Here is a 15353-nt window from a genome sequence, read left to right on the forward strand (position 1 = left end):
GAGGGAAAGCATTGCAATTTTTACACTGCGAAAAGTTTGAACATGCCGCTCCACTTTTGCGCCGGAATGAGCAGTTGCAGGTGCCGCCGAAACCCACTACCCCCGACCCTGGCTGCTCCACTTCAGGTGCAAGTTTCCATTCCCGAACGCATTGCACGCACCGCACGCACGCACTTGTGCGCAATCAGGACACAAGGACATGGGCCAGGATATGGGGTCCGGGTCTGGGTCCAGATCCGGGTCTGGGGCTGTTAGAGCCCCAACTTCCGGTTACAGAAATAAAAGCCGCTCGCTTTTACAATTTCGGCAGTAAAAATGCTACAAAACACCGCCCTCTGTCTTCCAAATTAAATTTTCTAATTTTTTGTTGTTTTTTTCGCCAACGGGCGTCCTTTAATTCGCATTTCGTGTGAGTTGACGCGTAGCCTTTGCATATGGCAATATGCGAAAAAGTTTACCTTTTGAGCCACGCATGCCCGGCCATTGGAGTGGCACTGCAGCGGGGTTAGGCCGCCACTTTTAGCCATTTCTCCACCGTATTTCAAGTCTCCTGGCCGTGCATTTTGCATTAAATTGCACAACTTTTGTGTGGCAATTAGACCTTCTGTGTGTTCTGGCCAAGACGCCGGGATATGCCGGGAAATGCAAGGGCACAACTCGCATACGAATCTATCAATTTTCCACTCGCACTCGCATTTCTTATTCAATAATTGCGCATACGCAGCGTGTGCCCCATATAAGTACTGAGTGTATGGAATTTAATTTGCCATTTTTTCCACCTTTTTGTCGATTTCTTTTCACAATCCTCTCCCATATGTATATATTTAGTTGCAATGCATTTCAATTAAGTAATTTCTGTCTGCTGATATTCCCAGGCGAAAAGAAAAAGTTCTATGACTGGCGGTCTATTAATTGCCACCACTGGACAAATTATAGTTCATTAGGGCATGCAACTGACATAACGTTTCCAGAGTGCTTTGGAACTTTTCTAAATAATTGATGCGTCTGGCTGTTAGCCTCAGTCTTAATATGTTCATTTGCTTTCTTTGAGCCAAGATTACACTAAAACGAACCATTCCGTTGCAGGCCTAGAACGCGTTGCTGAGGAATTAATGGGTCGCAGGCAATGGAAACATTACCAAGAGCAACATTTGAATATCGACGAGCAACAGCCAACAGTAATAGCCGGTTCCGAGGACGAGCCACCGCAATACAACAGCAACAGCAACAACCACAATAGCAGAAACCCAAACCACTGTAAACCAGAAAACCACCGTCTAGAGCAGCACACACCCAACGGTAGTCTGCTACTGGAAGAAGATTTTGGTAAGACAATAAAGTCCTTTCGACATGGACTTGGTCAGTATTAATTGGAATTTTTCAGACAACAACCAAACATCACACGACTCATCACGTTCTCCTACGCCGGGAAGCATAGTGACAGCCACAAGTACACCATCACCACCGCCAGAACCCATCGATTGGAGACCGTCGGACAAGTGCAATTTTTGTATTAACGGTCGCCTGCTAACGGTGAACGCCAAGGGCGAATTGGTGGCCGAATCAGCAGCAGCTGCAGCAGCAGCGAACACAGTTAGTTTTAGCCACATTCATCAGGTGGGTGGTCTTCCATCACATTGCCATGCAGCCCTTTTAACCCTGAACCCTCTCCAAGCAGCACGACAGTGACAGCAACTCGAGCGCATCACTGCTCCACCAAAACAACATCTGCGGCAGCCGAGGTCGCCACATTGCTGCGACAACAACAAACGCCACAACGGGTACAGATCGAGCGGCAACAGCATCAGCAGCTAATTCTTTAGAATTGTACAAGCTGCTCACCCAGCAGGCTGCCAAAATGACATCGATGGACTCGATGGCCGCCCAGCTGGCGCAGTTCTCGCTGCTCGCGGCCGACTTCAACCTGATCAGCACACTTCAGCAGCAGCAACAACAACAGCAGCAGCAGCAACAACAGCAAACGGTAACGCCAACTACCTCAGAAGTATCTGCAGCCGCTATCAGTCCCGCACTCAAAGATACGCCCAGTCCCAGTGCAGATGCACCGCTCGATCTTAGCAGCAAGCCCTCGCCGAACTCATCGATTAGCGGCGATGTAAAGTCCATCAGGTGAGTGCCCGAATCGGGGTTAACCTCTGACCCCTAGCTTCTCGCTGCGGCGGTCTCCCCACCTGGCGGTCCCCTGGCTGCATTCCCGGGCTTGGGGCCCGGCGTTGCAATACATAACTACCTATGTACAGGCATGTACATCCAATATAAATCTGGCAATCTGCGCAAACGCCAAAAAAAAATTATAAAAAACCCCAGCACAATACATAAAAAAAAGGAAATTCATGTAAAACCAAAAAGAGCGAAAAAAAGGTGGAAATTAAGCAATTGTGTGACAGAACAACGAATGTGCCATGCTCTTGGTCCAGAGAAGGCTTAAACGGCTTACCGAGAAATAATAGTCCAGATAATCAGGCATATAGCTAATAAATTACATAATATTTATTAATTTTAATATCAAAAGCTCCTCTCATAAGTGTATTTTTAGGTATAGATCACTTTTTTTCAATTTTCAAAATTTTGCAAAAAATTGTGCCTTCACATAATTCCCAAATTCAAAATCAGAATCATCATAAAATCGCATCGAACCGATAACCGCCTAGGGTATAATGTGCACCAAAAAATAAATAAAAAGGATTCGCGAAAAAAAATACCGAATCGTGTGCCAGACAATACATGAGATAATTGCACTTTGGGCGCTGGCCCGCCGCCTCTGACACTGCACTTATTGTAGCATACTTAACGGGGCTGCCCCACCGCAAACACACACTGGCTGACACACACACACACACACTCGAATTTTAAGCTGGTGTGATGCTGTGGCAGCTGGAGCTTTATTGTTATGCGCCTATGTAAAAATTGTGCAATTATACAACTGGCTGTGTGAGTGCGGTTTTTTATGAAACGATGCCGAAAATTACACATACGCCCCGTTTGCAACGCTTAATTACCAGCGTTAGGCAGGTGGGCGGCATAAATTTACATGAAAAATCCTCCAAAAAAAAAGAAATGAAAAAAAGTTAAGCCAAGAGAATGCTGAATTTATGTATTCCGTTTTGGGTGGCTGCATCTTAACTCCTTGAGCGGCTCCGCAATCTTTTTTCAATCCTTTTTTTCGGTATTTTTATTGTTTTGTTGCCTGCTATTTTTTTAATTACTCTAAAATGTTCAGGAGCACCTTTTATTATTACTTGGCTATAGGTATAGGTGCTGCAGGTGTATGTATGAGTGTGGGTGTGGGTGTGTGCACTTCAGACGACAGAGCCTTGTTAGTGTCGGAGCTGCTCGGCGTGTGCATAATTTTCCAGCACTTCCCACAATTTTTGTCATTACTTTTTTCGGTGGGATTTTTTAGCTTTTTTATTTTGTTGTTTGCGGTTCTGGTTAGGTTCGTTTTTCTCCCTTTTTATTGGTGTGAGGTGTGAGCTTGTGGGCGAGAGTGTGTGGCGACTGTGGCAACGATGGCGGCTGCCACTTGAGCCGCAAAGCACGAGTCCTTGTCTATTGTCTAAAGCATGGCCAAGTGTTTGTTAGCAGCCGCCATGCACCATCTCTCGTACACCTATTTTAATTGTCAAACACAAAAAAGCAAGGAAAGATGTGTCAAAAAATGTACAAAAAACCCCAGAGTACCTAAAAAGAGGAAGTGGAAGTACAAAAACATGGCGATAGGGATAAGGAATGTCAGGTACATACGTACATATATGGAAAAGTATTTATTTAATGTTAAAGTTATAGATTCTTAAATATTAAACCTCTGAGAGCTTAGGATAAGAGCTGAACTTTAAAAAAGTCTATTGTTCGTTTGAATTTACGACTTTCTTAAAATCGCCCAAGACAACGATCAACTCAAGTGGCCGTCAATGGAGGGCAACCGGGTGACCGGGACCCTAACCCTGCCCACCCATATAACAGGACCCTACCCCCACCCGCCCCCAACAGCCCCCTCAGACACCCCGCCGACCATCAAACCACTCGAAGCACAAAAGCCACTGACGCTGCAATTTTTGGAGTTTTTTTTTCGTCAAGCGTTTATTATTGCAGATTTTTTTCTGGCTGCTGCCGAGAATGATGAGATGACGCTGTCGCTACTCCAAGCAGCAGCGACGCTCAGGCCGGCGTTGACGCTGACGCTGACGTCGCCCAACGCAGCAGACAAAAATGAGTGCATCATATCGATCGCTTTTTTTTGCAAGCTGCGTTTTACTTTTTGCCAGTGTGTGTGTGTGTGTCAGTGTTTTTTCGTATTTTTGGTCTTTCTTCTTTGGTACTTTTTTTCCTATGCACTTTCGGAAGGTCGGTGGGGGCAGGAGCGGGCCAGGTTAACCGGTGGGATTGTCGCTCGGTAGATATTCATTATTTTTCGTTTACGAAAATTCTCCCCACGCACACACCCTCTCCCTTCCCCCATCGACGAACTGGCGAAAAAAAAGAGAAATTGCGAACGTAATAACTGGCAAAAAAAAAAATGACGGCGCCGGCAGAGCAGTCGACTGCGCTTGGCCCCAAAATATACAGAACAATAAAAAATATGCAAGTGGGAGTGAAACAACAAAAAACGAACAAAATATATAAGGTGGCCCACAACAACAATAAATACTAAAACAACAACAACAACAGCATAAAGAGGGAATGCGTGCCCTGGCCATCGCAATTGTTATTGTTGCAGGGCAGCAATTTTTTAACGGTTTCATGGACCTCCCCCCACCCAGTTCCCTCTATTTTCCCCATTTTTTGTCATTTCAATGAGTGTTGAATGAGCGGCTTTTTACACAGGTAAAAAAAGGGTATTACTTTTGGAAGTATTCATAGGTTTTAGAATATTTATTTTAAGCCAGAATTTGAAAAAATGTATATTTAGGAGGTTGGTTTAAGAGGTCACTCCCCTGAGTATTAAAGGGTCCTTTAATGCATTTCTCCCACTGCCTGATTGCCGTTATATGCGTGAGCAAATGAGCGAGATAGAAACAAAAACAAAGTAAGCGCATACAAAAATGCAGCTGCAGCGCCGTCGACGTCGGCTGAGACGCAGGCAGCGGCAGACGACGAAAAAAATGAGTGCATATCTTCCGAAAAAATGCAACTGAAATGAATGAGTTTGTGTGTGTGTATGTGTGTGTGTTTGGGTTGATGTATGCATAAGCATGTGTGTGTGTGTGAGGGCGACGAAGGAAAGGGTTGTAGGGGTGTGGGCTGTGGAACGGTAGGGGGTGGTGGGTTCGCTGCGCACGCATCAAGTGTAGGCGCTGTGGGGCGGCCTGCATTGCCAACAAAAACAAACATGCAATTGCATTCATACCCCCGGACACACACACACAGTCACACACATACACTTAATGCATTTTTAACAAAATTGCATTCGACGTTGTCAACACACACACACACACACACTCCCGCCGAAACACACATGCATTCACATGCAGGTTTGGATACACAAAAAAAAATGGAAGTTCGGAACGGGGGACAGTTGACGGCATTGTGCGCCCGTTCCTGCTTCCTGCTAGCCTCCGCCCCCTCCTTCGCCGGAATCCCCACCCACCATTAACCCCACATTCCATTCCGCTGGTGAGGCCCCTAACCCCCCACCCTGAGACACGCCCCTGGCATATTTAGCGGCCACCAGGCACGCAACCGAACCGAAAGACAAAAACATCAAAAGTCCACTAACAAGCCAATGTTTTCAAGAGGCTTAAATTTAAAAATAAAACTTAAATTCATAACTAGTGAAGGAGGACCCTTTAAGGATCTCTTCGGACTGGAGAACTGATCAAAGGTTTTGTGGAAAAGTGGTATTAAACCACTGGTACATAAACCTCTCATCAAACTCAAATGGCAATTAAGCCCTTAGCTCGATGTCTGCCTTCGAATCACACCTCAATTAATGTATTTGCACAATTACCTGGCCAAACAAAATTATTATTAAAGTTGGATTCAAAAAATCTGGCACCAGGATGACCAAAAAAATATTAAAACCAATACTGCGGAGGGGGTGTGGCAAGGAGGCGGACATACACATGTATGTGTTTGTGGAGCCAAGGCAAACAAAAGGTGTGGGACGAACCGACAAAAATGCAATATGCGCATAATAACAACAACAACATAAGCAGCAACTGCAACAACTGCAACAGCGACAGCAACAATTGCATTCGCGAAAAAAAGAGCGACAGTAAAAAATGCATTTCACTTGCGTCAGAATTACAAAAGCAAGAATGAGGCAAAAAATAAAAATCCATCCAGCACATACACGAAAAAATCAACCCCTTTCGCTGCCACACTGCTGCTGCCACAAATTAAAACAAAATGTCAGAAAAATTGCAACGCCAACGGAAAAAGAGGAAAAAGGCTGTTGGTGGGGGAAAGGGTTTTGGGGATTCGCTTTTTTATTCGCTTTCCATTTTTTTTTTTTTTGGGTGCAAATGAATGCTCTCCACATGCGTGTGCCGCAGTAGCAGCAGCAGCAGCAGCAACAAAAGGCGGCAACAAATGCTGCATGCATGTTGTACATGCCGCTGCTGCAGCAAACGCTGGCTGCAACTGCAGCAGCGAGGTGGCAGCAACGGCTGTTGCAACGGCAAATTGCAATTGAAGTGCAGCCAAAAGGTAAACGACACCAACGAAAAAATCCAAACGACATTGAAATGACATTTTTCATTTATTTTTGGGGTGGCGATGGGTAGGTGGGGAGGTGGGCAGGACGAGGGAGCCAGCCTAGGGGGTGATGGGATGTCCCATGTCCCTCCCCCGGGTTTTGCGCAATTATGCAAATTTTTTGTCGCTCTCCTCTTTTTTTGGGAAATTATTTTGTATATGCAAAATGAGCAAAAATGCGAAAAACTGTCGCCATTAATGATGCTGCCACACCGCTACGCCCCCCGTCACGCCCACGACTCAATCCACTTACGGTCAGCAAGGACCACGCCTCCCCGGCGCCCCCATAATCCTGCCCATCTTGCTCGCGTTCGGGCTCGGGCTTTTCCCGAAAAATAAAAAACCGTCAGCTATCATACAGTTTAACATTCACTGCCACCTGCTGCCTCCTGAAATTTTTATTTTTCCCATTTTTTTCTCGCTGTGTTTTTGTAGTTGTTGTCTGCACAATTTTCAGACATTTTCCAGACGCGCAAGGACTCCGAAACAAATGGGCGTGGAAGGGGGCCATGGGGCTGGCGAAAAAAAAAAGTAAAAAGTTGCGATGACTTTGCCATCAACTTTTGCCAGGGCAGCTGCCTCCTGCTGTTGTGCATCTGGCCCGTCCTTATCCTCCCAGCCCTTGGAGAAGGGCGCCGAAGAAGCTGTGCGTTTACCCCACCTCGCGCCACCTCCCCCCTCCCTCGCAAGCCACTGACACGCCCCCTCCTTTTCGCCGGTGCAATGTCCCCAGCCGCCCACGAAAAAAGAAAGGGTCTCGAGCTCGTCTCGTTTCTGGTTGCGCATAAAGAAAAGAAATGTTTCGTGCAGCTAGTGCACTGTAAGAAATGGTCAGGTGATCCCAGGTGATACTACATAAGGACTAACTATTCCCATAATAATTTCTTTTGATTGGAAGGTAGATACTTTTAACTTGTATCTTCCAATAATTTAACAATAAAATCATTTTCTTCGAGTGCCTCCGAGGCGGAAAACAAAAGTTGCCTTTTCCTGACGAGCTGGAGGAAGCAGAAGGATATTCGCTTGGACTCACGCTCGCGTTGGCATTAAGTGAAAAATGTTTATTCTTTTTTTGCCAGCGAGGAAAATGTCTTTCCTCCCTTTTTTTTGGCATTCGTCTAATGAACTTCAAAAACATATTCGGTCCCCAAACTCTCCGAGTCCCCACCCGAGACCCTCCTTCAATCTCCACTCAGCCAGACTCCCCTGACTTGTCATCTTTTGTTTCTGTAGCTGCCCCGAAAAAAATGGCCACCGAAAAGTTGAGGGGCGACAAAAAAGGATATGATTGCATGCCATCCTTGGCTTTGCCTTTGACACCAGCCTCGTCTTTTCCTTGTTTTCCTCTGCCTGCTGCAGACATTTAAGAAGCACTCATTGTCAGTCCTCTTGAGTGCCCGTATCTGTGAGGGAGTGTATGTGTGTGCGATTTGGAGAGTGCACTGGGAAAAAAGCAGTGGCCTTCAGGATATATTCCCCCATAAAGACTACTACCATAAAGACTAAATAAATATTTGACTATTAGTTTAAATTTCCCAACATCCTTATTTAAGCACCCCAATTGTTTCCTGTGTGCTCCTGAGAGAGTGCCAAAAAGGAGTGCTTTCTACTAAGCCAAAAAAAGTGGGAAGTGGCTGTCAAGTTCTTTGATGGAGCTGCCAAAAAATATTACCCTCAAAGCTGAACCCACTGACGAAAATTGCCGGCAGATAAAAGTTGATTGACTTGCTGACTTGCTACTGCAAGTTGGGGGACTTTGTTTGGTCGTTCTGTTGGGAAAAACCTTAAATAAATCTGATAGCTATATCTTATCATTCCACCTGGGAGCTAAAAGCAAACTATCGCTTTCCAACTGACCCTAAAATAATAATTCAAAGCTTAAGACAAGACCAGTAAATTAACAAAATATTATCTTTTTGCAGAGCCTGTGCTACGCCCACGCCGAGCGGGCGAGGAGCGTACAGCGAGGAGGATCTGAGCCGGGCGCTGCAGGACGTGGTGGCCAACAAGCTGGGCAACCGGAAGACGAGCCATGTGCCGCGCTCCCTCGTGGTCGAGAGGCTGTTTAAGATGCAGCAGGATCTGGACCAATCGGATGCGGATCTTGGGGCTGATGACCAGGACGCGGGCGACTCTAACGACGACGGCGAGGCAGACGTTGACAGCAATGCCTCTACCCCGGCTGCGGGCTACCCCCCGGACTTTGTCCAGCTGCGAAAGTTCTCGGAGCACAATGGCAGCGATCTGGGCGACGATCAGGATCCGCGTGATTCACCCAAAATGGGCCGACTGCCAGGTAACAACAGTGTCGCATCCGGTGGGGGAGGGACACCGGGCGCAGGCGGAGGGGGAATACCACCGATGCCGGCCATTGATGCCAATGTCCTGCTGCACACCCTGCTGCACACCCTGGTCCAATCCGCCGGGATTGGAGCCATGCCCAAGCTGGACGAGACGCAGACGGTCGGCGAGGTGATTAAAAACCTGGTGATGGCCAACAGTGGAGGAGCCGGAGCGATAATGAATGACGCCCTGCTGAATCTTCTGGCCGCCAACCAGGAGAGCAACGGCAGTGGCTCGTTGCTGCAGCAACAACAGCAGCAGCAACATGTTGCGGCCGCCTTCAGACACCGCCTGCCGAAGTCAGAGACGCCAGAGACAAACTCCTCGCTGGACGCCAACGAAGCCACCGAGGATCCCATTCTGAAGATTCCGTCCTTCAAGGTCAGCGTGCCGGGTCTCTCGCCGCTGAACAACAACAACAACAACAGCATCGGCAGCAACAACAACCGCAACGGCAGCAACCGTAGTCCCCACTCAGCATCGCCTATGCTGGCCGCCGCCGTCGCCCAAGGATCCGGGGGAGCCGGAGGCTATGGCCTCGCCAGCTCCTCGTCGAGCATCCAGAAAATGATGGCCAGCAACATCCAGCGCCAGATCAACGAGAATCGGGTCCAGGAACAGGAATCCCTGCGGAACGGTAACTCCTCCGACTGCAGCTCGAACAACGGCAGCTCCACGAGCGGCTATAAGAAGCCCAGCATATCGGTGGCCAAAATCATCGGCGGCACGGACACCTCGCGTTTCGGCGCCTCGCCAAACCTGCTTTCCCAGGCGCATCACCACCACTCGGCCGGAGGCCATCACCTGAGCCACCACCAGCAGCAGCAGCTTAGCGCCCAGGAAGCCGCGGCTCTGGCGGCGGGCAAGGGCACCCGACCCAAACGGGGCAAGTACCGCAACTATGACCGCGACAGCCTGGTCGAGGCGGTAAAGGCAGTGCAGCGCGGCGAGATGTCTGTGCACCGGGCGGGCAGCTACTACGGGGTGCCCCACTCCACACTGGAGTACAAGGTGAAGGAGCGGCACCTGATGCGTCCCCGGAAACGGGAGCCGAAGCCGCAGCCGGACCTGGTAGGCCTGACCGGACCGGCCAACAAGCTGCACCTCGATAAGCTGAAGCCGGGTAACTCCAAGCTCAGCAACGCCCTGAAGAACAACAGCCAGGCGGCAGCTGCAGCAGCGGCGGCAGCAGCCGCGGCCGGCACGCCCAACGGCCTCAAGCTGCCAGCGCTCTTCGAGGCTGCCACTCCGCAGATGCCCTTTCAGTCGAATATGTTCTGGGCCCAGCCAAACGCCACGAGTGCTTACGGCCTGGACTTCAACCGGATGGCGGAGGCCATGCGGAATCCGCAGCACAACGGGCCGATGAAGAGCGCCCTGGAGATGACGGAGAGCATGTACGACGGCATCATCCGGAAGACCCTGCAATCCAGCGGAGCGGCAGCGACGTCCAACGGCAGTTCCGTGGCGGGCAACGGTAGCACCAACGGCCACGCCCTGCTGGACCAACTGCTGGTAAAGAAGACGTTGCCGTTCACCAACCACCGAAGCAACGACTACGCCGCCACCTGTTCCAGCGCCAGCGGAGAGAGCGTGAAGCGGTCAGGGAGTCCCCTGGGCGGACCGAGCGGCTATCCGGACATCAAGAGGGAGCGGCTGAGCGCCGACAGCGGCGGCAGCAGCGACGAGGAGCACATCAACCTCAACAACAACAGCGACCTGGCGCACAATAAGAACAAGGGCTCCAGCTCCTTTTCCGGAAACGGCAACGGCGCCGGAAACGGAAATGGACAGGCCACCTCCAACGGTAACGGGCGGAGCAGCCGGATGACCTCGCGAGACTCGGAAACGGATGTCTCCAGCCTGAAGAGCGAGCAAAGCCACCACAAACTCATGGATCTCAATGGCGGCGGAGGCGGTGGCAGCAACAGTCACATCAAATGCGAAGCGGAAACGGAAATGGGCAGACTGGAAAGCGGTGGCGGAGGCGGCGGCGGCGCTCCGTCTTCAATTCTGCACGAAAAACTGGCCCAGATCAAGGCCGAACAGGATCAGTTATAGGATCAGCCGATGTTCGCCTGGCCACCGCTGGCCACCCACTACTACAGCTTCTAGGGGATGGGGGAGGATTAGCTGGATAGCCAGATAGCCGGATAGCAGCAGGATAGCAGGATAAACCAAATTAAGCCACTTCTCTTGATAGTACACTATATAGAGTATATATATAGATATGTGTATGCAGGCCAGCCGATCGAGTGGCGAATGTGCGCTAGCTCTTAGTTAATGTGTAATCAACTAAAAAAAAAAACAGAAAACAAAAAACCGACATTTATGTGTGCCCCCCGGCGTATGCAATGTTTTGGATATTCACCAGCGGCGATTAGGCGCCAAAAGTTCGATATTCGATAACATTCGATCATTCAGGACGACGATTGGGGCTGGTGAATAGCCAATATATTCTTGTTTCGTTTTGACAATCGACAAATAGGCATTCTCTTGTACAAACTTTCTTAAAAACAAAACAAAAACAAAATACTGAAACTAAAAACTAAACGAAAAGCAAAACAAAACTAAAACCTTAAGACCAAAACTGAGCAAGAACCGTTTTCAATTTTTGCATTTTGTTTCGTTAATTTAATTGAATTGAAGAACAAAAGCAACAGCAGTCCAATGGGCCTACTATATACATACATATAGCCGAAACAGAAATCAGAAATCAGAAAATAATACAGCCAACAAGCAAATCAGTCCAAACAGCAGCAGTCAATCGAACAGCCAACTTAATCGGCGTCTGTGAGGGTCGGTCCTGGCTCTGGGCCCGGGCCTTGAGCTTTCTCTTTCTCACATTCCATAAGCATATCTAGATGTACTTATGATATCCATACATTCTCCATAATTTTCTACAACTTTCTAAGGCGCAGTGCGCAGCTCAGCTCAGCTTAGCCCAGAAATGGCCAAGATCTCCGGACTCTCAGACGCCTCTGACATAGACAGAATAATGGGTAAAGCCAACAACTACAATAACAAATACAACAAAGACCATAAACAGAAACAACAACAACAACAACAACAACAACATCAGCAATATCCGATCAATAACAACTACAACCAGCAATAAGCAATAATAAAACAAGAAATCTACAATAAAAAAAATATAACAAACACACACCAAACCACCAAAAAATAGCAAAATTCAAAAGTTAAATCGAAAAAGAAGAGAAACAAAATTAACCACAAAAATGCAACCTTTATTTTACCTTTGAGTTTGAGAGTTAAAAAACCAAAATACAACAAAAATATAAACAAAAAAACGGAAATCAATAAACAAAGCTGCCTTCACATTTACAAATTAAATAAATTAGTAAGAAAAGCGAGCGAGCGCGGAACGTTAGGAAAGAGCACACAAAATAATAATCCAAAGGAAACGCAAACAAATCGCAGAAAACAAAATACAACCTTATTAAAATTAAAAAAAGAACACATCTCTTAAAAATTCTCCCCCTAACATACACAAATTTCTTTTTTTCTAACCCTCTTCCAAAAATATTCAAATAAATTAAGCTAAATTATAATGTTTCGGTGTTTCAAAAAGAAAAAAATACAAAAAAAACGTAAAAAAAATAATATTGTCTATGTTTAGGCTTTAAAATCGAAATTAATATTGAAAGTTTTCTAGATTTCGGCTTGAAAGTAAAGAAATTATTGTGAGAGAGCACACATTTCATGTACAGTCGCCTATCCACCAAAAAAGTGAAATCAAAGCATAAATATATAAAGACTTTATATTACTATATACTATATGGATATATATTTGTATATTTATGTATGTGTGTGTCTTCATCACTACGCGTATACCTCAACCAGAACACATGATCATTTTGAGCAACTAAAAACATATACAATATTTAACGTACTTATACACTCTACACCCTCTTTAGGCCCTCTTTCGACGTGTCCACCAAGTATTTGGTTCTATCTATGGTTAAAAACACACACATCTACTGAATGTCTGCGTAATGAAAAATAGATGAAAAATATATAAATGTACCTAAAACATATTTTGTGTGCTAGCTAGTAAGTGTCAAAAGTGAAAACATACAAAAACGATATACAATATATTTAAAAAAAAAAGAAGCGAAAAAGAAACAAGGAAAATTGGTAATATGTGAAAATATTTAGTGAATTATAATACAGCTAAAAAATTGAAGATATTTCAGCGGGGAAGTCATTATCCGCCAAAAGAGAGAGGAGGAGGTCTTTATTAAACACTATTTATCAAAATTATTATAATTTCCACTCGAAAAGTGGATACCAAAAATACACTATTTATTGGCTAATCTCCCAAAATTACATTTGATGTGCGTAAATGTTGTGGTTTAGTATCAAAAATCAAAAATACATGGAAAGCAAAATTAAACGTTAAGGCTTAAAATATAAAATTAATTCATTAACTTATGCATTTGATATAAAAAAACAAAAACAAAATATTCTGCAAAGCAAAAAGGATTTAAAAGGAAAACTGTTTATTATATGAAGAATAATCGGGGATAAAGCAAAGGAGGATGGATGGACGGAAATAAATCAAAAAAGTATTTATTGCTAATTTAATTATATTTGAAGTATACATACATATTTATTATATATACATACATATATATTAGACACACTATCTGTGATTAATAATCCAAAATTTTGAAGAGCATTTTCTGAAATAATGTTGGCTAGGCATATGCAAAAGACAAAAAACAAATCCATTCAAACGGGAAATGAATTGATTAAATTGATTAAAGATTAATGGATAACGGAGACACACCCACACTCACACACATACACTTAAAGAAATTGTAGACCGATCGGATACAAATCATTCACAAAACCAAGCACAAGAAAGGGCCGCCTCGCAACCGAAATCCTCGAGGGCCCTTCTGCTGCACTTGGCCAGAAAGAAGAATTTCTTAAGCTACGGCACACATCACTAAACCTAAAAACAAAAAAATAATAAAAGTAAAACAAAGGTAAAACATAGAAATACAGACAAGAAAACGATGATACTGTTCAGAACATATATAGTTGTATATATTTTGGAATAATGTTTACTCAAAAACCAAAAACGGATATCCAGTTCAAGTCAAAATTAAGCGATTTGCAAAACGGCATAATAAGCATAATATTAAAAAAGGGTCTTTTGTAATGCAAAATTATACAAAAATAAATCACGATTAAAGGTTCGCAACGTCTAAGAAAAATTTAAATGAAATATCGATGTAAAAAAGTAAACAAAATCAAACCTAAAATAATAAACAAGATAAAGTGCAATTATACGGTTTAAATAAGCAAATTTAAGAAAAAAAAACGTTATTAAGAAAAATATGTTAAAATAAAAGCAAAAGCTAAAGTCATTTGTAAGAAGAAAAATTCGAGAAACTGTTTCGAAGCATGTTTAGCTAAAAAAAATTCCAAGGCAACTAAAATATTGACGGAAAAAAAACGAAAAACGGACTAAACAGCCAGGGGATACGGGGCGCTTCAGAGGCGAAGGACCTGAAACGCCCTGGACCTCTGACGTCCAGAGCTCCCTTCCATAGGGGATAGGAAAGCTCCCAGATATAGGGATATGGTGAAAACCTAACCAACCAAACAACAACAAGAAACTGCAGCAACCAAGTCGAAAGTCAAAATGTCAACCTAGTGGTAGGTCTAAACAAAAAACAAAACCAATCGAGTGTAATTGAGTAACAGCTTGAGAATGTTGAATTGTATAGAATTTTTGCGTGTTCACCTGGCCAACTGGAGCCAGTGAACCTGGCCAATATCAGTTCGGGGTGGTCACGCGAAAACGCTCAGGTACGTGTTTTATTTTTCGGAGAGAAACAAGATTGATTACCCATACATTACTTATTCTTTGTTTACTACAACATAATAGTTAATATTTGTATAAAATGATGCGATGAAAACAAGAAACCAACAAGCTAAAATTGATATATTAATAATGTAATTGTTTAAAATGATTTAATGGAGGGAGGAGTGTAGAGGAGTAGAGATCGAGAGAGTTTCTAGCGTGCTTAATGAAATTGCTCACACTTGTGTATAAAATCTAATTTGTTCAATGCGAATCAAAATTTGCTGAATATAAGTGCATATACATGTAATTAGTGATTATTTTCGAGTTTAATTTAGCGCATAAAACGATTACGATTACTATGATTACCATTTATTATGATCTAACCTAACCGTAGGCGAATCAAAATTTCTTCACGTAAATCAATCACTCCACTTTCAAACATTATGTAGCC

At 44.8% G+C, this 15353-nt stretch overlaps 1 protein-coding gene across 6 annotated transcripts in view; it reads left to right on the forward strand.

The window, feature by feature from the left end:
- The window catches only part of LOC6500838 (mushroom body large-type Kenyon cell-specific protein 1), a 58403-nt gene extending 43630 nt beyond the window's left edge, over nucleotides 1–14773 (forward strand). For all 6 annotated transcript variants that reach the window (XM_032449652.2, XM_044716306.1, XM_044716310.1 and 3 more), the window contains 4 exons: nucleotides 1087–1326; nucleotides 1385–1617; nucleotides 1679–2130; nucleotides 8640–14773. In XM_032449652.2, coding sequence (XP_032305543.1) covers nucleotides 1087–1326; nucleotides 1385–1617; nucleotides 1679–2130; nucleotides 8640–11121 — 3407 coding nt within the window. In that variant the 3' untranslated portion in view covers nucleotides 11122–14773. The remainder of the gene's footprint in view (nucleotides 1–1086; nucleotides 1327–1384; nucleotides 1618–1678; nucleotides 2131–8639) is intronic.
- The last annotated feature ends 580 nt before the right edge of the window (nucleotides 14774–15353 follow it).

This window comes from Drosophila ananassae, chromosome 2L (genome assembly GCF_017639315.1).
Source record: "Drosophila ananassae strain 14024-0371.13 chromosome 2L, ASM1763931v2, whole genome shotgun sequence".
NCBI classification, from domain to species: Eukaryota; Metazoa; Arthropoda; class Insecta; order Diptera; family Drosophilidae; genus Drosophila; species Drosophila ananassae.